General features: G+C 42.1%; 1 protein-coding gene across 10 annotated transcripts in view; it reads right to left on the bottom strand.

The window, feature by feature from the left end:
- The window catches only part of jakmip1 (janus kinase and microtubule interacting protein 1), a 36,347-nt gene that overhangs the window by 5,761 nt on the left and 7,966 nt on the right, over window positions 1-22,620 (bottom strand). For 2 of the 10 annotated variants that reach the window (XM_034597976.1, XM_034597977.1), the window contains exons 4-24: window positions 21,847-22,008; window positions 19,994-20,206; window positions 18,476-18,589; window positions 18,106-18,252; window positions 17,703-17,870; window positions 16,802-16,861; window positions 15,489-15,617; window positions 15,206-15,334; window positions 14,991-15,074; window positions 14,000-14,062; window positions 13,059-13,157; window positions 12,082-12,183; window positions 11,727-11,780; window positions 11,553-11,618; window positions 11,294-11,362; window positions 10,643-10,720; window positions 9,535-9,744; window positions 7,750-7,815; window positions 7,460-7,505; window positions 6,766-7,353; window positions 6,166-6,193 (exon numbers count right to left, since the gene is read on the bottom strand). In XM_034597976.1, the coding sequence (XP_034453867.1) occupies window positions 7,208-7,353; window positions 7,460-7,505; window positions 7,750-7,815; window positions 9,535-9,744; window positions 10,643-10,720; window positions 11,294-11,362; window positions 11,553-11,618; window positions 11,727-11,780; window positions 12,082-12,183; window positions 13,059-13,157; window positions 14,000-14,062; window positions 14,991-15,074; window positions 15,206-15,334; window positions 15,489-15,617; window positions 16,802-16,861; window positions 17,703-17,870; window positions 18,106-18,252; window positions 18,476-18,589; window positions 19,994-20,206; window positions 21,847-22,008 (2,205 nt within the window). In that variant the 3' untranslated portion in view covers window positions 6,166-6,193; window positions 6,766-7,207. Of the gene's footprint in view, window positions 1-4; window positions 152-341; window positions 429-953; window positions 2,286-2,383; window positions 2,819-3,822; window positions 4,648-5,572; window positions 5,715-5,971; window positions 6,194-6,765; window positions 7,354-7,459; window positions 7,537-7,749; window positions 7,816-9,534; window positions 9,745-10,642; window positions 10,721-11,293; window positions 11,363-11,552; window positions 11,619-11,726; window positions 11,781-12,081; window positions 12,184-12,963; window positions 13,158-13,999; window positions 14,063-14,990; window positions 15,075-15,205; window positions 15,335-15,488; window positions 15,618-16,801; window positions 16,862-17,702; window positions 17,871-18,105; window positions 18,253-18,475; window positions 18,590-19,993; window positions 20,207-21,846; window positions 22,009-22,620 lie in introns of those variants that run through there. The other 8 variants (XM_034597971.1, XM_034597973.1, XM_034597978.1 and 5 more) reach the window with 7 other exon arrangements.

The raw sequence follows: 22,620 nt of genomic DNA, 5'->3' as shown, positions 1-22,620 counted from the left end.
ATACCTGGGTGCTGACACTCTTGTTTTCCCTCCTGGTTTCTTCCATCTGATTGGCTACATCTGTCAGTCTCATCCCCTTCTCCGCTGCCGTCCTCTCCGCCTCCTCCCTCCTGGCCTCTGACTGACACAGTTCACTTTGCAACTTCTTTGCCTGAACATGCACACAACACGTAAACATGAACACACGGTTTGTTGAGTTATGGTGTGCCGTTTATCTGCAAACAACAGAGAGAGAATAAAATATACTCTTGAAGACTGAAAACACATATTACGTCTATGGTTTTGTGTAAATGTATAAATGTGTCACAATAAAAATGAAGGTAGTAATAGTTTAAACTCACTTGTACGTGGCTCTTGTCCAGTTCCTCTCGTGATGTCTTTAGCTGTGATCCCAAAACTTCTGTCTCCCTCAGCAGATCCCTTTGCTCCTGATGTCCATCAAAACCATTTTGTGTAAGTTCAAAGTATCAAACATCATGATACATGGTGAGTCAAAATGTTAATAGGATAAATAGGCTGACTCAACAGTCTCTTATAAAACATAAATGAGTAAGTTGAATGTTACTGATAACCATAGTTCTATGAATCCATCCTGTTTAACACTGAATATCTTCAGTCTCACACATGCAGAGGTCAAATATTTGTATCAGTGACCCCTGACGACCTACAAGCAACATCTACATTATCATTCCTGCATAATCATCTCACGACTCACAATGTTTTGAGGCTTTCTACTCTATGTGATGTGATCACGAGGCTACAAGCTCCCAGATGATTCAATTACATGCTTTTACAGCAGGGACGACACACGTGGATGACACCGGGAGGTTATCCGAGGTCACATGTGACATTGTTGATATAAATATTCGACCTACTTATGTGTGAGAGTGAGGATATTTAGTGTTGAACACTGCCTCTAGTGGTCAGGAAGAAGGAAAAACACATAGCTATACCTGTACAGATTTCCCTCTGTTAGTCTGACATCTTTGCGCAGCATCTCCTGTCCCGAGCACAGTCTCAGTGTCCTCTGTTGGATCAGCGGTGTTTGGATTCACCAGCTGCTGCCTCTGGTTCCTCTCCTGTGTTTGTGTTTGGCTGTGGGAATCAGACTGGAGGCTTTGTCTTTCCTCTCTCAGGCTCTGAGTCACGAGCGCTATTTGCTCTTCCTCATGTCTCAAACGAGCAATTGAATGTTCAACTCTTTCTTTCTCATCTCTCAAACTGCTCAGTGACTTTATCAACTTGTCACAGTCGTCTTTCAAAGTGTGAGATGATTGCTCCTGGTCTCTCTGTTCTTTCAGACACTTAAGGGAAGTGGTTATTTCCTCTCTCTCCTGTTTCAAACTGAGCACCGCTCTGCTTAACTGGTCTCTCTCGGTCTGTAAACTTTGCAGGGATTGCTTGATTTGATCTTGCTCTTCCTTTTCTCTCTTAAGACTGTATAAGGTCTTTGTTAGCTGCTCTTTCTCCTCTTTCAGGCCACTCATGGAACTAATAAAATGATCTCTGTTATCTTTCAGCCCACAGAGCGTCCTGGTGAGCTGCTCTCGCTCTTGTCTGAGACCAGCCAGACACTGAGAGATTCTGTCTTTCTCCTCCTTCAGTCCCCAAACTGCGCGAGTCAACTGCTGTTTCTCTTCTGTCTTTGTCTGGACTGACTGAGCTACTTCTCCATGCTGCTCTCGGAGAGAATTTAAGTTGCCCATCAGTTCGTGTTGTTCTGTTTTGAGGCTCTGGACTGTCTTGGTCAGCTGACACACTTTATCATTCAATGCACTTACATGCAAAGTGTTGGGTTGGCTGTTTTGCAAAAGATCATGGTGATTGTTATGTTGAGATCCAGTTGCTGACACTGAAATCAAATCATCTGTTTGAGTACTGGACGTTGCTTGCGGTTCAATTCTTTCCACCGTATTGTCCACACATTCCTCTACGTTGCTCTGCTTCCCACTCTCTTCCAACTTTTGCTGAAGCTCCATGATTGTGTTGAGATCATCCTCCGTCTTCCTGGTGAGCTCTGTGATCAAACATCCTTGCTCCTGGTTCTCCTGCTCCTGCCTGACTCTGACCTCCTCCAACCTGGAGGCACGCTCCCTCAGCTGACTTTGCTCCATCTTGATCTCCACCTCTCGGAGCTCGATGTGAGCCAGCAGCTCCTTGATCCTCTCTGCCAAGGCCCGGTTCTCCTGATTGAGGGCCTGAGCGAGTTCATCCTGGGCGAGATCATCCTGGCCGTGGGCGGAAATGTTGTTATCCTGGGGTGGAGAGGACTGGACATGGCCGATCTGCATGTCAGAGAGGAAGAATTTGATAAGTTACATACTGGATGTAGAGCAAAGCTCCTTCAACTTTGTAAGACATTTGAGAATACTGCAGCCCCTACCTTTTCTCTTGAAGACCCCTGCTGTGCAGCTTGTTCCTCTGCCTGTTGCCTGAGTTGTATTTTTAGTTGAGTGTTCTCCTGAGACACCATCTCCAGTTCTTCCTGCGTGTGCCGCAGGGCGGCCTCCAGGCGGCCACGTTGCTCTCGAAGGTCCGCAAGATCTTCCCCTAACCCCAAACTCTTATACGCTTCTCTCAGGGCATCAGATTCCTCACTGGGGCTCTGCTCCAGGTCTAAGATCCCTCTGCAGCACCACGTCTCCAGGTTAAACTCATCTATTGTCTCTGAAGTCAAGGAAAGGGACTGGAAGCTGAGGTTGTCTTTGGAGCCACAGTCGGGTTTGTTCTGTGGGATCTCTGCTGCAACCTGGTGGTGATCAGGTGGAACTGCAGATAACTGTGACTGATCTACTCCCCTGGTCAAGGATGGCTGCACCTGCAGAGAGAGAGATCACAACTCAACATCATATGTTGGACAGAAGTTGAGAATTATATAAATAAATAGGGCAAAAAAACAACCGCAGGGTATTGTAGCATTTAGGGGAGAGATGATTATGTAACATGTAACTGAGAGACTCAATAGACTTTCACTCTTTGGGAACATCCACCATATTTTTGCTGTGATACCAACTCATGCAGTAACAAGGAAGAATAAAAACAGACATATTCAGTCTTTCAAGTAATTAAGAAAAAATATTTTTTACCAGTTGAACAGTTGTTTGTAGCTTTTTGTAAAGAGTTCTGAATGGGAAGGCAGGAATTTATCAATCTAATCATGTGTATTGATAATCAATAATCCTCTTGGTTTATGTGGACACTAAACAAATGCTCATTATTGCCAAAAAATCCTAATTACATATTTTAGCATCCACATAATGTTCAATATTATACATACAAAAGTGAATTATGTGAAATAATGTTACTAGTTTACCTAAACATCTGATATCGGATATGTATGTTTTTCTCTTTCCATTGAATAACGCTCGTGACATATTCTGAACTCTATTACTTCTTCATTCCACCTGAAATGACTTTAGAGAAGATAAATATCCCCCTCGCCACTGTGAAGTACTGTGTATATAACAGGAGGCTGGTCCTAAACAGGAACAGGAATCGAACTACACATTATAATTTAGTCTGTTCATAAATGTTCCTACTGACACATCCTCTGTATCAGTTCTCTGATTTAAAACTCCATTTCATCAGAGCACACTTAATGAGATCTGAGGACTGACTTACTCTAGATGCAGCACAAGTAAATACTGGATGTGCCAACACGGTCTTACGGTACCTCACACCATGTAAATACAAGAAAGATATTGCTTGAGTATGACTTGCTGTGTTTAGCTGTGTGTAATTTCATCGTCTGTACCCAGGCCTCTAGTGCAAATGAGATACTCCCCGATCTAACAAAACTAATAACATTCATGTCTTACACACCTCTGCCGAGCTCCCCACTGAGTTCGTCCCTGGACCTGTGCAGGCGTTCTCGACAACTGTCGACGACTGACTGGCTGTTTGGTTTGCAGCTTCCCTGAGGATCAGCTGGAGTCTGTCGTTCTCTTCTCTCAGCTCCTCAACCTCCTCCATCAGTGAGCTTTCAGACAGCTTCAGCCGGTGCACCTCCGCCTTCATCTCCTCCACTCTGTTGCCCAGGAAGTGGCCGTTCTCCTGGGCCTCAGCGAGCTGCTCCACCAGCCCCCTCCGCTCTGTCATCCCATCCTCCCCTCTCTCCAGCAGCACCCTGAGATCCTCCTGCAGGCTCAAGATGAATCCCTGCAGCCTCGACTCATCTGAGCTCTGCTTTGTGTCGTTGTTTCCTCCTCCTTCTATTTCTTTCTCAGTCTCTCCCTCATCACCCTCTAGTCCTCCCTCTCTTTCAGGAATCACACTTGTCTGCCATTGCTTCATCCTCTCCTCTTTTCTCTCCTCTTCTCCCTCACCCTCTCCTCTCATAGAAGTCAGCCTCTGTTGCTCTGCCCGGAGTGTTACGGTCCCGGCAGTGATTCTGACCGCTCTGATTGTGGCCATGCCGGTGGCGGCGCTCACAGTCATGTCAAGCAGCCGCTTCTCTAAAGTGTAGAGGCGGTTCTGTAGGCTCTGCTCTCTGTCCCGGGCCAGGCTCAGCTTGTGTTGGACTTGGGTTTTAAAGTTCTCAAAGTACTGGGACTGGCGGCTCATCTCCTCCTCTTTGGCCTTCAGCTGCCTTTGACAGCGCTGCAGTCGCTCCCTCCATACCCGCTCCCCTCGCTCCTTCTCCTGAGTCTGAGGAGGACAGAGGGAAAGAGAGGAAGACAAAGACAGGGAGAAAATATTAGAGAAGGCGATATCACAGTAACTGTAGTAACTTGTACCCTAGTTATTGCTACACTCAGCTTGCTTTACAACATGTTTTAATGGCAATGTCCTCTTTGAATATGTATTTGTACTGTAGCAATGTGTAGTATGTCTTTACTGTAACTGTTCTCTCTTGGGACCAACCAGTTTTAATACAATTTGTCAAATCTACTAAACAGACAGGGTGTGGTCACTAATAAGCAGATGAAAAATGATAAAGTATAACTTGCATAAATCCATCCATTATCTATACTACTTATTCTTTCACTACTTATTCTTTCAGGGTCGTAGGTAACCAGGCAGGTTACTATTCCCACTCACATTCAACACCTACACCTACAGACAATGTAGACTCTCCTGGCCAAACTGGGATTAAAACTGGGAACCCTCCTGTTGTGAGTGCTAACTACTACTCCATCGTGCCGCCCTCAAATAAATAGGTTACACAAAAAGCTTGAATATTCCTGATAAAACTCCAAATATGATTTAGTAGCACTTGTCAAGGCCTTATAAACTGTACTCCTGTTTTACATTGTTCCTCTAACAGAGTTTTGATAAATTAACATTCAAATACAGAAGGGCTCTCTAGAGAACCGTTACTTCAAATTACTTCTCAGATTTGACTCTTCAACCATTTACAAGCCAACCTTTGTTGCTTTTAATCATAACGTGCTCTTTTGTCTGCTTTTTGTTCACTGCACTGACTTTTACTGTCCACGTCTGCAGATGTACTGCAGTACACCTGACCTGTGTCAAGTCAAACTGAGCTAGAGCATCTTTAAAAAACCCAAAGCTGTGAATTTGTTTTACAGTTTGTTGTTCATCCATGCCTTCAGAAAATGTGCACACTTACCATGGCTCTGACCTCGTCCCTGAGCATGTGCAGTCTTTGGTCCAGCCTCTGGGAGTGTTGCATGCTGGGGCGGTGGGAGGCTGAGGCGAGCTGACAGAGCGGTACCAGGAGGCTCTTCTCTGATCTCACTTACTCTCTGACCCTGACATCACAACACAGACAAGCTCACCTTACATCAACATATTAACATTAAGACAGAAGGTTTAGTTACTTACTCGGCTAATTTGATGTAAATCTACACAAAATATTCAAATAAAGTCTCCTGCAGCATGTAGAGAGGTGTTAGCAGCAGTGTGCTCGCATGCAAATGGCAAATTCAGTCGGGTGCGTGTGATACGTGATATCACCTTGGCCAAAAGTGTGTGTGTGTGTGTGTGTGTCACTGGATCCCTCTCTCACCTGTTCCTCAGGTGCCTGTCAGCCAACGTGCTCTCTGCTCCGGGACCTTCACTCTTTCACACTGAACCTGCAGGTCGGGATCAGTCTCCACAGAGTCAGTTGCCATGGTAACAGAAGTGCTTCCGGTGCCCATCGTCTCTGATGAGGCCATGTGATCCTCCATTGATAAGCCTGTGCCCTCTCGGGGAGTTTTACCTGTGGCCCAAGAACTGACATCTCAAACTTATTGAGCAGAGGAAGAAAAAGAAAAAAGTGTTTCACATTATCTCTTGACTTAAGTCCATCATTGATACAGAGGCAAATTTAAATACAGACAACATATATAAGTTACATGTGCACAAAACACAGTCATCTATTATTTACAATGTCAACAGCTTGTTAGCAAAGTGTCAAGCAGCGGTATTTCTCAGGTTCCCCCGCCTCCTACATGTAATCGTCCTCACCGCTCCTGCACCTCATTCAAAAACCCTCCAATGCCAAAACATTAAAGGATGACTTCATATTTTCCTTTTGTCTTAAAACAACACTCACACGCCTTTATGTGCACTGAAACAGTTTATGTTTGTTGTACTCATTCCCTAAATTCATAAGTAATAACGCAGGTTTGCCTGCTTTCTTATTAGATTTACATATTAGTTTGGCTAATGCATAACTCGGTATGGGCAAGAATCTACAGGTCATAAAAAATTCCAATTAGTCTAACTAGAAAATCATTATTATACAGATTATAAAAAGTAAAACTAACTTGAATCAGCTGTAAAATGGTTTAAATTGAAGATGATTCTAATATTCACCTGTTTTTTTGTGCTCCACTCCACAGTTTCATCCTCTCAGTGCAGCGACCAGCTTCCAGTGGGTTTTGCTTGGACTCTGTGAACTTAGTTGCGTTGTTGTTTCCTTAGAAACGCCACAGACGTTGGACTTTGCCAGAATCCTCCAAATCCAGTTGGCACTCAGCTCGTTCACCCCCTCACTCAGCCCTGTACTTTCACCCTTATTCTCCTCCTTCCATCTTCCCCCTTCCATTGTCCAAAAGCCATTTCCTTCAACTGTGGCTCTTCTCCTTTGAATAAATCCTCTGATTAAGGTTTTGAGTCTTCTCTCAGTAAATCCATGTGTTCACTTCTCACAGAGGAGTCGGGGTTTTATGTTCCAGGTCCAAGAACCACTGCAGTAGATATTATATATAAATAAATCTCACTTTAATCTCATCGTATATGGTTATTTACAACATTTTCAAATATGTTTGCATTCCGGGTAAGAGTCTTCTGCAAAAGTGCACATATACAAAAAGGCCATAGGGTTTTCTGAGCGGTCTACAAATGCATAAAAAACTATTAGGTTTTGTTTCATCCTCGGTTGCCTCCACAGCACCTGAACACCTAAGGGAGAGAAAAACATTTTTAGATTCTTTCCTCATTAGTGATGTTACTATCAGCAACACAACAGCTTTAAATACTGATACGATTTAGGGAATGAAGGTGCTACCTGATGTAGGTCCATGGTCAGTTGCATTAAGGCCAAAGAATAAATGCTAAAGAGAAAAACAAAAAGAGGAACAAAAACTAACGGAATAATCAAAAGGTGAAAAAGAGAGAAAAGAAAAAGGTGTCAAACGTTTACATAATAACACACAACCTCAGAACATTAGATGTAAGCTTCTTCACACTCTATCTTCTTGTTAACCTTTGCTTTGTCCAGTTAAAGTTCACACTTGTAGTCTACCAGCAATGACAGGAAGCTTCTAAGGTAGAAACAAATAAAATCTGAGTATATACCTTTTCCTCTATGTCCTTTATTTGTCTCTTTTGCCAGTCAATCCTGTCCTCCAGCTCTCTAATTCTCTGCAACATGAAGACACGAGTGGTTAGGTGGTCAACAAGTTTTAAAGATAAACTTGATGGGATAGTTCACCCGAAAAGGACAATTCACACCTTATCTACTCACCACTATGCAGGTGTGGGTGAAGTGTTTGAGTCCACAAAACACTTTCGGAGTTTCGGGGGTAAACAGTGTTGCATCCAAATCCAATACAATTGAAGTAACTGGGGACCACCTCTTCAAACGTAAAAAAAACAACAGGAAAAACATAGAATGTCTCCATACTGCTCGACAGGAAACAAGATCATTTATACCATGTTTTTAGCCGAAATGTCCGCTGTGATCCTCCTCCGTAGCCATGTTCACGTTCACGCGCACACAACGCATGAGCTCTCGCCTCTATGCTCTCACCCAAGGGGCACATGACGACATCAGCATGAACTCGCGATAGCTGCAGTTAGTGTCACGTGCCCCCTTGGGGATGGAGGCGAGAGCTTGTGCGGTGTGTATGTGCGAACGCAGCTCCGGGCAGAGGATAACAGAGGAAATTTAGGCTAAAAACATGCGGTAAATGACGGCATCTTGAGTCGAATTTGAATGTGTGGCTTACGAACACTTGGATGACACCACAGGAGCAGTATGGAGGCATTCTATGTTTTTTTCCTATTGTTTTTTTACATTTCAAGAAGTGGTCACCATTTATTTAAATTGTATTGGATTTGGCTGCAACACTGTTTATGCTTGAGACTCCAAAAGTGTTTTGTGGATCCAAACACTTCACCCACTCCTCCACCGACATAGTGGTGAGTAGATAATGAGTGAACTTTCATTTTTGGGTGAACTATCCCTTTAAGACCATTCGGCCCCAGTCATTCCTTCATGACATAAACAGAAACCGATGCTAAACAGTTAATAAAATCACCATCCAGCTATTCCTGTAAATACTCCAAACAGTCTGCCTCCTTCCCATCATGCCCTCTGTCTCCATGGTAGCTGTGTTGGGTAAGAACGAGCTGCCATGGCAACCAAAGAGCAGATTTAACTGTGAACACTGGTATTGACTCCATCTTTGAGAGTTTAAACCTCGAGCAGCTCATTCATTGATGCTGTTCTTAGTTCAAAACACGTTTGCTTAAAGAGCTCTGGAGAATACAAATTCACAAGCACTCACTTAGACAGGAATGATACTCTAACCTTGGCTGATGCTGATTACTTCAAATAAGCGAGGCTAAATTACTTGTGTAGGTCTTTATTACGGGGTACTGAGAAAGTGCCTAAATGTAGGAAGGACTAAACATTCTTTAAATTCATTTAAGTCAGTTGGTTTGTATTTCATGAGAAGCGGATTAATTATGTTAGTACGTAGAAAAGAGCTGATTCATGTGAAGTTAAGGTGCTGTGGTTTTTGATGTGGTAAATGAATAACATACTGTACAAGCCATGGGTGTAACACTAGTGTGAGGGCTGCGGTGTGGAGGGACACTGAAGGAGTGAGAGGGGGTACTCAGACCACAATGACACACACACACCCGCACACACTCACTCACTCACACACACACATCCTCTCTCTCTTTCCCAATTCTACACATGCACTGACATATAGAGTTACAGAGTTACAGGTAGCACACACAGGGATACTGCATCTTTTACACAGCACCAGAGGCCTGGTGGGGTCAGACGACTCAGACAGGTAGCAGGGGTCAGACTGAGGGGAACCTGACTCGATTTGTTATCAGCCTTACCTGCTGGGCCTGCTGTAGGAGCTCCATGCGCTCCTGTAAGATCTGACTGTCATACTGCCGGCTCTGCCGGAGAATCTGACGCCGCAGCTTGTCCACGGCAAGCTTCAGCTCCTCCCTCTGCCTGTCTGTCAGCGACTCAGCCACTGCTCGGCATGCCGGCTGCTCCTGCTGCAGAGCGCTATACAGCGTGGCCTCCAGCTCCTCGATCCTCTGCACAGCCACCCACATACACACACACACACACATACAGATACACAGACACATATGAACGTGCACATGCACATGCAAAAACACGCACGGGCATACACAAGCACACACATGGACACAAACAAACACACACACACCACTGTGACCATGGCAAATATGGAGAACACTGTTCCACTTTATATTGGGGGTTACTAAGACTTGACCTTCACTGAGTAACTTCATTATATTAACAACAAACTGTCTTGTATTCTCTGCCACAATTTCCTGACTCTTTACCAAATTACCATGTCAAAATTACACTTTCCCCCACACAATATTAAGTGGGACCAAAAACACAAACCAACACCAAAACTGACCAAATTCAATAATTATAATTCTATGGAGAGTGGCCCGAGTGTTGTTTCCTGGGTATTTAATTCTATGGGAAGTTAAAATGACAAATCTGCCATTAAAATCATAATAAATCTCCACAGTCTAGTGTCCACTTGAACCAAGTTGCATAGGATATTAATAAAGACATGGTATCTTCACATTGTAAGACAGTGATTGGTTTTCTATCTTTCTATTCAGAATTAGGCCAAAAAATATCGAGAAGCCAAATAGTGACTATTCACAGAATTTAGACATCAGCGTTAAAAGATGCAGTATCCCGACACAATGTGACAAATTTTACCTTCATGGAGCATGTTCCATTCATGATGTTTGATGGGATCCAACATGTTTATGTGTCAATGAAAATGTTGCACCCCTTCATTCCTGAATCGCTTTATCATGAACCATTGTGTCTTGTACACAACCCTTGGTGAATGTTGTTATTAATATGGAGGCATTTTTGTCTATTACAGTGGCTTTGGCCATCTTCTCTATAAAGGGACAGGTCATAGTGCAGCTCGCTCCATACCCTGTAGGCCTGGTCCAGGGTCTGCTTCCTATAGTCCAACTCTTCCTCGAGAAATCCCTTCTGCTTACTAAACAGCTCCTGCAACAACATGAGATAACATATAAGATATAGAGGACAGAATATAATGTAGAATCAGGGATACTATGAGTCAGTCTGGATGGGCAGACTAGAAATAACACCCTATGGTTGTTTCAGTCTACATACATTGACCTTGGACCACTGTTATCTAATTAGTTAATCTTTGAGTCCAAGTGACAACTGGTCAACATTTGAAGAAATTCCCTTAAGGCAGATATCATGTTCGAGAGGCCAAAAACTAGTTTTGTGAAGCCATCATGACCTTGACCTTTGATCTTTTCCCATTCAAATCTAACACATTAGTCCAAGTGAACAATTGTACCAAATTTTAAGAAACTCTGTTAAGGCTTCTTGCGATATCGTGTTCATAAGAATGAGGGGTACAAGCCACGCAGAAACTTGATGTCTCCGTCCACTTGCTTTCACAATTTTGGAGGCATAAAAACAAGTAGATTAATAGTACATTTTTGTATAAAACAATGAAAAGTCAAGAATATGTATCAAACACCACCTAAAAAGACAAGCAAGACATTTGAAGATTGTTACTCCAATGGCAAATATAATATATTTAACCTTGTCATTTTCCAGGTCGATCATCTTCTGCGTGAGGGCAGCCTCTGTGTTGTCTATTTGCTTCAGCCACTGTAGAGGAAGGATGGGAACAAAAGGTAGAACATTGTGGGATTGTTACTTTCTCTGAAGCACGAAACTATATAAAAAACAATCACTTTCATCCATGTTCACTTCAGTGTAGTGGCTGTGTTGGTGGTGTGTTATAGCAAAACGTGTCCACACTGTGTCAGTAAAGATACACCAAGTCTGAGAGACTGACCTTTTCACACAGAGATATCACTGTCCCTGCCTGGATCACTGCAACCTGCTCCTCATTTCTGAGATTCTACAGGAAGTATAAGGAGCTCGAGTTATCAGACATAATACTTATGACTAAGATTTTTTTTTTTAAGTAGGCCAGTGGTTATTGTAATTCAACAGTGTTTGAACTCACCCCGTTATCCCCCAGGATATCCAGTTTCTTCATCAGCTCAGGAATGATTACATCCTGCAGAGGTCAAAGCAGACGTCATAAAAAGAGTGTAAAAGGTGTAAAAGAGTCTTAAAGGTTCAGTGTGTAGAATTTAGTGACATCTAGCGGTGAAGTTGCATTTTGCAGCTGAATACCCCTCACCCTCCCCTTCCAAACATGACAAAGAACCTGTGGTAGCCCTCAGTTGTCTCCTGATGTTAATATAAAGTATTTAAATATAAAGGGCCCATTCTGCAAATAGATCCCTTTCACCTAAATCTTACACACTTGACCTTTCAAAGGAAAAAAAGTCTAGATTTTGTTGATGTGTTGTCACCTTGACCCCCTGCTGGCGGCAATAGATCTGCAGGGCGCTGCTGCTGTTCTCAGGAAACGCAGACATGTGGAGATTGAGGGCAGGAGATCTGTGCTCCCTCTCCTACAAGAGGGTACACACATCATCAATACTCACACACACAGACACACAATCAAGTCAGCAGAGGTAACAGACGTATCAGTGCTACAGTGATGTTAAAGGTCATCATAAAGGACCATGGGTGTCATGCAGTGAGACACAAAATGAGAATGAACTGGGAGTGAATTTGGGATTTACTTACATGGCACTCAAAACATGTTCAGGATCAGCCAAAATGGGGGAGGTGGAAACCCATCGATTTAAATAAATAAAAGAAAACTGAACAAAATGAGGGATTTAAAAACACATGCTGAAACTCATGACTGTCATTCAGACAGAACTGCTACATAAACAGATGCAAAATCAGCTGATACTACCAATGGTGACGCAGCTATTAACATTATTCTAATTTCCAAATGCAATTAAATGTTTATGCTAACTTAGATATTCTAATGAATGAATTCTAACAACAGGTAAACAATAAAAATCACTAAACTACACTGCACATATTTCCTTCATCTATTATCAATAGCCGACAGTCATGAAGAAAACAAACAAAATTTAGAACATTCATGCAAAAAATGAGACAAAATGAACAATGAAGGGAGAGGATGGTGAACTTAAATACATTTTTATTCTTGTGAAAATCATATTCATTTTAAAACAACATTCTTTCATTTAAAAAAATACAAAAAAATCCAGTCCAGTGGAGGGCTTATACACACAGCTGCCGTGCAAAAACAAGGAATGATGCAGATGCATACACATGAGGACTCAAGTGTGTCTTATGTCTGTCTGTCTGTCTGTCTGTCTGGTCACTGTATGTAGGTCTTGCGTCTGGGGCTGACATCGTTGGTGTCGCCTCCTGGTGACAGTTTGATGTTGGTACAGTCTCTTACTTCCAGTTCCAGCACCCTGAATTCCAGCAGCTCATTCTGGTCCCGAGCATCCTGAACCTCGGCCTGCAGCCGCGACTCTGCCTGCTGCCACGCACACATCTACAGACACACAGATACACATGTTCGTAACACAGATTAAAGTACAGTGTGTTTTCAATGACTTATACCGTAACTCTTGAGAATGTTCTGGGTTGTTAAATGTATTTAAATTTGCAAGCAAGTATAATCAATTGTTCTCATCACTGTGTTGTTAGCAGTGGGTCACGGGTGATTTGTACTGGGATGAGGGGGGATTGCCTGAGGGGGGGGATTGCCTTGCTCGCCCCCTCTCTCTCTCTCCCACACATACACACTGACAGTCTGTCACAGTCAGATTGACCATCAGCAGCACCGAGAGAAATCTTACTGGCGTCGGTGAGCTTTAAAACATCCATAAAGATGTTACGGTCCTTGGCAGACAGGTAGGATTCTGCATAAACTCGTTAGATAGCGATTTCCGTGTGTGTATTTACCCAACAAGCACAATTCTCTACTGCAGGAGTGTCGTCCCTCAAATCCCCACTTTTGACCAATCACCTCCAAAAGTTATTCATCTGGACATACACTGCCAAGTAATATTCACACCAAGTATGGTGAAAATTCTCCCATGTGTTGACCAGCCACTGTGGTAAAGTTTCCATTGCTTTAAAGAAAAGAGTAATTTATCACTAAAGACTCAGCTCTTGGGCTGGATGCTGAATTTGTTAAAGTTTTGGTATTGAATATAATGTATCGACAGCCCAGAGTATGATTTATACAAAATTGTATATTTGATGGGTTTTATTTAATTTAATTTATATTATTATATTTTTTGTTACATTTTTGCTTTGATGTTTTGATTCTGTATCCATATGGGCAATAAAGCTATATATCAAAATTGAGTATAGGTTAATGCTGTCTACCTTCTCATGAAGTTCCTGGTTGGTCCTGAGCAAGAACTGCTTCTCCTCCACCCACTTTGAATCCTGTCACGACAACCAAATACAACATCAGCAAGAAATGACACCATCAGGAGCAAGGAGGGAAAGGAACAGGATCCTCGAAAAGTGTGAGTGTAATGAACAAAGCTGTCAGCAACACAATCATCCAGCTCAACACCTACAAGCCACGATGCATCTACTGCATTTCCAACTGACACGTGCAAATGTAACACAGACACCAACAGGCAGGAGCCGAGTGGCAGCAGAACAACTTTATTGATCCAGAGAAAAGAAGCCCACTCCTGACATAACAGGGATAGCAGAGCTGCATTCACCATCATTGAGACTTCACAGTAACAGGAAGAAGAGAAGGCAACCTGAGCTGGAAAACAGCAGAGCAGCAAATCAAACATAACAGAGCTGGAGCAAGCCACAGTGGAAAAGACAACATGCAGCGAAAACCGGGTAACACAAAGAAAAACTGCATCACAAATGAAAAAACTAACAGGTGATATGAGATCATCTAAATAGTTCCAGTTTATCATGTTATTCAGTAAAGGTTATTATTAAGTTGCTAATGTCAGCGTTTCTTTAAACATAAACAGGGTTTTCTTCTTTACGTGTATAGCTTATGCTCAGTTCTGTGAGTTTTGAACATATTAAATAAACTAGAATTAATGTAAAAAGATATAATTGGATAAAGATCTTCTATAATAATCTACTCACAGCTGACAGGACTTAAAGTGGATCAAGCAAAATCTCAGAAAAACCCAACAGGAAGTAACGAGGGTGAGGCAGAGCATGCAGGCAGAGAGCTGAGACGCCACACGTGCAGGAAGTGACATCACAGGATTCTGCGGCAGACCTGGTCAGCATAGCGCCAGCCCAGGAGCAGAGCAGCCAGACAGACATGCAGGAGGGCCAGTGAGATGAGGACCACAGAGCTCCAGTCCCCATTACTCGACTTTGTTACCTGGCCTTTCTCCGCCAGCGCCCTCTCCAGGTCCACGATCTTTGCCTGACAGCTGCTGAGGTCCAACTGCACTTGCTCACGTGTCTGTGGGAGGGAGAGTCAGACATAAGAGGAACAGAACAGTAGTTTTCATTAGATTGGGAAGTTTAGGGATGAAATGGTGGAGAACTGGGTATGGTGAAGGAGGCAGAGAGATTAAAAGTGATGGTACAAACCCTGGCCTCCCTCTCAGCATCCAGAGAGCCGCCGGTCTGCTCTTGCAGGAGGGCGTAGGCCCGCTGGAGAGCCTGGTACTCTCTGGTGAGCTGACGGAAACGGAGCTCTGACTCCTCTCGGGACACAGTCTATGGATGTTCAAAGTTAGACAGAAACCATTTCCTTAACTAATGATCTGTCTTGTTTGTGTCCAGTAATCTAAATATATAAACAGGACATTTTAGTGAACTAAAGAATATAGTTTAAAAAATATCTTTCTGTGTGGACAACACGTTTTCTTACCTCTTCTAGATCTTCCTCTGGAGTGGCAGGCGTGCGGTCAGTGAGGTCAGTGTTGTAGGAGGTGAGAGAGGACGTCTCAGAGTCTATGGACTCCTCATCAAATCCAAAATATGTCTCCACAACATGCCTCTGCAGAGAAGAGCAGAGGAGAAAAAGAGGATTCACACATTGTTAAATCACAATCAGTCAAATTGCCTTATTCTCCAATCAGCAAATAAATTATATTAAACTTGTATCACTCCTAATTTCAAATGATAAAATTTCCATTTTAATCCATAAAGCTTCTTAATAAACCACACGTAAAGGATATCACTATAATTCTGAAATTCTTCTTTTCAGTTCAGTCATAAGCTTTTTTTCCAAAACCAGATCCTGTCAAACTCCTGCAGTTTCTTTCAGTCTAAGCAAATCAGATCACATCAGATCAAGTTTCTACATTTTTCTTTAAATCTTTCTTGTTACTTCTCCAAAGCCCACAGAGTCCTCACCATCATGTTTATAAGTCATCTCCTGGCAACCAGAGAAGTAAAGACAGACCAGGGCACACAGGCAAATGAAGGAGGAGAAGTAGAGGATGAGGAGGAGGTATTCCGTCATGATGCCACTCGCCCAAAAACACCAACACTTAACTATGAACAAACTCCTCTGGTTCTGTCCGTCTTTTGTGGGACTTCACCGGCCAACTTCAGATTTTTGTCTCTGAGCTCATTTAAACTGCATTAAATCCTCCAAAAAAGACAGAGAAATGTCCAGGTGCAAGTCCAAGAGCCAAACTGCGCTGCCTTACCCTGCATCCACCTCACTAAGGTGACTAACAGGTTCCAGCAGGAAGGAGATGAAGATGGAGGCTCCACCTCCTTGGTCCCCTGATGTTTGAGCCCAAACAAGCACACGCTAACAAGTGTCCCCGCAATTATTTTTTCCTACAGTCACCTCACCCAATTAGAGATGATCATCTCTCTCCTCTCTTTACTCTCACAAAAGAGAGCACAGATCAGCAAGAACACTAAATAAATGTGCCACTTGTGTCATCACTGTAAACATGGTTCTAAAACAAAACACCAAATGTACATGGGCAGGAAAAGCAAATCCTTCTCCACTGGCTATGGTTCATGCAGATGTTGTGTGTGTTCTGCGTGATGCTCCCAGCTGTGAAGGGTACTGTCATTATTGTCTCCTGAGCCCAATTAAACACACACATACAAACACACACACTGAAAACAGTACTTGTGCATCAGTCAAACACAGATCAGGTTGTTGCTTAGTTACACACCACTGGTTTAACAGTTTTTAAAACACTGATGGGTGCTTACTTTTGACAGTTTGAGAGGTTTCCTTTTGTTCTTCTTGCTCATCACCATTCGGTCACGTTCCTATAAAAAACAAGCACACAGCAGATCAACGTCTCAGCCTCACATATCACAGGAGTTCCTCCGTGAGCTTCATACGCTTCAGTGGAGACACTAACTGACACTATTCAGGAACAAAAGAGAATCTGCTAATGAAAAATGAACGGTAGAGTAAGAGTTTACTGAGATGAAGAGGTAACGGTGGACAGCAAAAATATAATGGGTGAAATTAGCAGCTAGTGATGCGTACGGCTGTGATGGGAAGGTAAAGATTTTGGTATGGGAGTCATGAAAATGACTAAATTAAATATTCTCCAGTGAATTTGAGATGTGATGGCCCCATTAAGGATTAAAATGTTATTATCACTGTATAAGTGGTTGTATGTAATGATGTACACATGAAGATATATTGTAATTTAATAGGGTTTCTAGAAAATCTTGAATTTAAAATAATACAGGAATGTTTATGGATAGCTAGTGAAGTAAACACCTGAAAAATCTAAATACGTCATCATATTGGTACAAAATCATTATCATAAAAAAAAGTATGTTTCCATAAAACAGTGCTAATAATTTATTGAGAGCACTGATCACCATGGCCTGTGCATCAAGAGATGTTAAAGGGAGAGCTACCACAGAGCAAACGGTTGTGGGAAAATGTCAGACAGGTGACAAAAACATATTATTTGACCTACAGTAAATTCAACTTTTAAAAAATCTGATTATTTTACATAGAAAAGTGTGAGATCACATTAAAGAAACAAAGTGTGACACTTAATTTAAGTGTCACACAAATTAAAGTGAATGGTTTCTTGTCAGACTACAAAAAGCTGTCTGATCCTGGTGGTTTGAGTAAAATCCTGACCTGCGTGAGCTCGTCGATGATGCCACGTTGCTCGGCAACCTGCATCTTGAGAAACTCCACTTCCTGTTCCTCGTGGGCATGGCTTAGATCTGTCAGGGAGCTCGGCCGCTTCAGCTGCGGTTGCATCGATTGTGGCTGTGGGGGCGGCCGAGAGGAGGCCTTCTCCTTCTGATGGACGGGCAGAGAATAATGTCATGCATTACCTCAAACGGCCACTAGAGGTCCTGTTTCTATTTTACTATTTGGCATCCAAAGTATCACAACAAAGAAATCCTCCTCCTGCAGAGATTATAGCTACAACGTCATACTTTCTATTGGTATCTTAACTTTGAATTCATCCTTAACTAGAGAGAAGAGGAAGGAAAACAAATAACAGAGATAAAAGGTGCTGGGTGCAGCTCACCATCTCTGCGTTATCCCGGCTCAGGTTCTTGAGTTTCTCCTCCATGCGTTGCAGCGTTTGCAAGAGGTCATCATTCTTCTTGGAGAGACGCTTGTTCTTCTCAAACAGGGGCTTCATCTGGCTCTCTGCCTCTCGCACTCGCTTCAACTGCAGAGGAAGGAAACGGAGGGGAAACACTGATCTTGAGTCTTTTCTTCTAGTGACTCAGAATTTCCAGTTTGAGCAACAGAAGCAAGATGAAGGCTGCAGGGCAGAGAATATTAAACGTTTTAATGTAGGTTTGTGTGTGTACATCTGTGCGCAGCATGTGTGTGCCTTTGCATGCCTATAATCCCTTTTTTGCATATTCTTTTGCGTGTGTGTTCCTCACTAGTTCATTCCTCTCGTCGGCCAGCAGCGCGTTTCTGTCCTCCAGTTTCCTGATGACTGAGTTGAGCTCAGCGATCTTCAGCTGGAACCTCCTGGTGTCACGCTCCTCCACCTCCTGTTGAGAAGGGGGGAGAGGAGAGGAGGAGGAAGACAAGAACTGAAAAAAGGGAAGAACATGCAGGCAGGCAGGCAGGTAATGGAGGTGGACAGGAAAGAGGGAGTCATGGGATGGATGAGTTGGCATTTCTTAGATGAATGTGCAATACACACAATATTCTCATGCCTTAAAACTAAATACCAATTAAAAAATATATATATGGTTTGGTGTGTTCTTTTACATGTATTTTGCAAAGCAGTCTGTAACCTTGTTTAGAGAAGTGCTATAAAAATAAAGTTGTATTATTATCATTCATACAGAGTTGGATTCAACAAACTATTAATTTAAAATATTTGGTGTAAATGCCTTGTTTCAGTTGTTTGTTCGTGAGAATGGATCGTTTGTGTAAATGGAGTAGACCTGCAATTTTATTTGTTCAGGGCTAAAAGAGGCATCCATGAGGAAATGCGGATTAGCAGAGTTTGAATATATGAGGAAATACATATTTGCGATCAATATCTTTTTAATTAGAGCTGAGATGATGAGTTTATCGATCGATTAAACTGTCTCCACCATCTCAGATGTGTATATTTGTTTGTTTTTTAGCCTTGTATGATACCAAACTCAAAATCTATGGGTTTTTTAGGCGACATAAAACATTTTGTTATTCTCATCTTACACGTCTTTTTTTTTTGAGAGGGCTTATTTTACATTCATTAAGCTTCATGTTGTGCTTAAAACAGGTTTCATCAACGTGTCATCAGAGCGCTGCTGCAAAGAAGTAAAGTGACATGAAGTTAAATGTCTTTTTTAAGCAGAGAGTAATGGGTAATATGAGAAGCATCATTATGGATGTGATTCGATGAGAAAATGCATGAGTAAAACCAATTACAGTTTTATTGTTGTGGCAGAGATGAGCTGTGTGGGCCTTTGTGACTGAATGGACAGATACACAGTGCAGAATGGAGAGCTCATATATCATGTATGTCCCTCCTCAGCAATAGGAATTTATTATCCACTCTCAGTATACAGGTATTCCTATATTTTATTTCAGATTAAACTGGTCCTGTAAGGACTCAAGCCTCTGTATGTGGGATGCTCACACTACCCTCTGAGCTAGCCAGTGTCCCACATACAGAGGCCTGAGGCCGCAGGTTCGATTCCGACCCAGCCCTTTGCTGCACGTCTTCCTCCACTCTCCCCATTTCACGTTTGCTATCAAAATAATAAAAAAGCTTAACAAACACATGTTCATCAAACCCTATCACATAAATTCATCTTCTGTATTTTGGTCCAATTCATGAAGAGTATGTGCACATTACCTGTTGCCACATTGCCTGTCATAAGTGTATCCATGTATTTTCGTATACCTGTATTCATGAATAGATGCATATGTGTACATTTCGTTTTGTGTATATTTACCTGGTTGTTGAGCTGGTCGTGGTTGTCTCCTAACCCAGGCATCAACTCTCTCTTGGGGCTGCCGTGGTTGTACCTCTCCGCCTCTCGTACGTGACCCAGCTGCTCATCCAGGGCTTCCTTCTGGAGCTGAAGCTTCTGGGTGTAGCCGGCCTGCAGCCCCAGCTCTCTCTCCAGAGCACACACAACCCGGTCCTTCGCCTTCAACTCATCCATCTACAGAACGGATGAACAGGAGCAGGAGTCGTGAATGGTTGTCAGACAGTTCTGCATTAAATCTCACTAATAGCCCAGATTAATATGACTGAAAATATTCATAATAAATGATACACATATTTCTGAGATCATCTACTACATGAAACTCATTTAAGAAATTCAAAATGAACTAAGCATAATTTATTGAATTTACTAGTTTTACCACCAATGTGCAAGTATCCAGTTTAAATGAAGCTTAAATGAATAACAATTGGGTTTAGTGTGATACAGTTTTATCACCATCACATTTCTTCACCCTCAGTCTAACAAGATCTCGGCTCCATTGACCGTGAACAGAACGAGGGCGTGACAGTGTTTTAGCTTTTAAAACCTCACCCTCCAGACTATGATTAATTCATAAAGTTTCTTTCTAGCTCTGCGTTAGCACAACTTCTTCTGACAAAGGTTCCCACTTCTACATCCCAGTGCATTGTGTTTTTTAACACTGTTATTTCCTGCACTGCCTCCTGTCCATCAATCAGCCACGCTTATCCATTTACTACAACAAGTCCCAAACAATACTTTAAATACAGAAGGGCTACTATAACAGCTATTATTGGTAGTAATGTGTTCAGTGAACGACTGAAGCAAGTATGCAGACTTTTATTTTGGCAGATAAGCACCACATGATCGGATAGTGCAGCAGTTAGATTCCAACCTTCATGCAACGTTAATGAGATAAAACTCTGAGCTGCAACTGAAGCTCAGGAGCAGAAAAACAGATGTTGCTGTGTGATATTAAAATGTGTTCAGGACAGGAAACTACTATAAAAAAACATCTGCTGGGTTTGTCAAACTCATCTGCCATTGAAGAGTAAGAATATATAGTTTATAGGGCAGTGTAACCTTTGTCTTTATGTGTGTCTCATTGTGATGGACATGACAGGAAACATTTGCATCCACAGGTCTGCATATCAAATAAGGCCCTGGAAAACTATTTTCTGAATCTGTGTGTTTTGTACCAGGACGGCTTTAAAAACATTTTCCTTTAAAAATGATCGTGACAATTGTGGGATCGATACTTTTTCTTAAATCTGATCAAACTATAGTCACGGTCCTGATGAGGCAGATTCAGACATTTTGTCGGTGTTAAACACTAAATAATAACCTCGCCCTAGGAAGTTATGTTTTATAAGCTTTATTTGTTTTATTTGTTAGTTGGCAGGATTAGATAAATACTACTGGATAGATTTCCACAAAACTTGGAAGGATGCCGTTTGAATCAGGTGAGAACTCATTGAATGTTGGTATGGATCCAGATCAGGGGGCGGATCAAGGATTATTTTTTCCACTTTCTTTAACATTGTGAGATTGGATGTTTTTCCAACATCACAAACATTTGTATGCATCTTCTGTATGCATATTTAGGGGACTGATATTTTTGAGTATGTGTATTTTGGTGTAGATCCAAATATTTAAATGTGGTTTCATAAGGGGACTGTTGGACCTTAGTGGAGCTTTACCGAGTTCAATTCTAGTTTCTAAAAAAATCTTGATTATGTGTTATGTAACATCTAAGTAATGTTATAGAGTTGAGCTACCAATAACTATACTGTCATCAATGTCTTTAATGTATGTAGTGTCTGTAGAGAATGTCTCACCAATCTGCGGATGTCTCTCTCACAGTCCCGTTTGATCCGATGCACCTCATCTTGGTGCTGTTGGTAGGCTGTGCGGAGATCTACTGCTTTCGCTTTGTCGGCCTGCAGAGCGTTTGCCAGACCTTCGTCAGCCTGCTTCCTGGCTGTCTTCTGTTCCTGGATCTAAAACACCACATGCATGATAAAATGAATACACACAAAGACAAAGACAGTGACACTTGTGCATTTATAAACACATGTCCTATCCCATTAAACTGTTGTAATGATAGATGCTTTGTTTGTCTGGAAGGCTACAGTGAAACAATGACTTGGCAACAGGCTTTTCCACCCTGTTTCCTGTTTTTCAGCAGCATATTTACAAAGGTTTAACTAGTCCCACATCAACACACACATTCAGTGCATATACATGTACACTCACATGATCAGAACACCAACTTTCCACAAAGAGATGTTTGCCTTTATCTAAGAACAGCAGCAGCCGCAGAAAAAATAAGATCCACAGTTTTGTGAGGTGAAAGCCTCAATACAATAAAAACACAGCCACTGCAATTGAAATCAGTCCTCAAACTTAAAAGAAATAATAATGTGACATTTATTGCGATAATTATCGATATCGACTGACATGAACATTTTCATCTTGATATTGTTTTTATCCGTATCATCCAGCACTTTTACTGACACTGCTGCAAAGACAAGAAGCAGAGTTTTGAAGCACATTAGACTGATCTCGACATTATGAAAATCCCACATATTGTGTGAAAGCAGGAATAGGAT

Source organism: Hippoglossus hippoglossus, chromosome 10, assembly GCF_009819705.1.
Source record: "Hippoglossus hippoglossus isolate fHipHip1 chromosome 10, fHipHip1.pri, whole genome shotgun sequence".
In the NCBI taxonomy this organism is placed as follows: Eukaryota; Metazoa; Chordata; class Actinopteri; order Pleuronectiformes; family Pleuronectidae; genus Hippoglossus; species Hippoglossus hippoglossus.
Note: the sequence above shows the minus strand (reverse complement) of the source record. Positions and strands in the feature narration are given on the sequence as shown.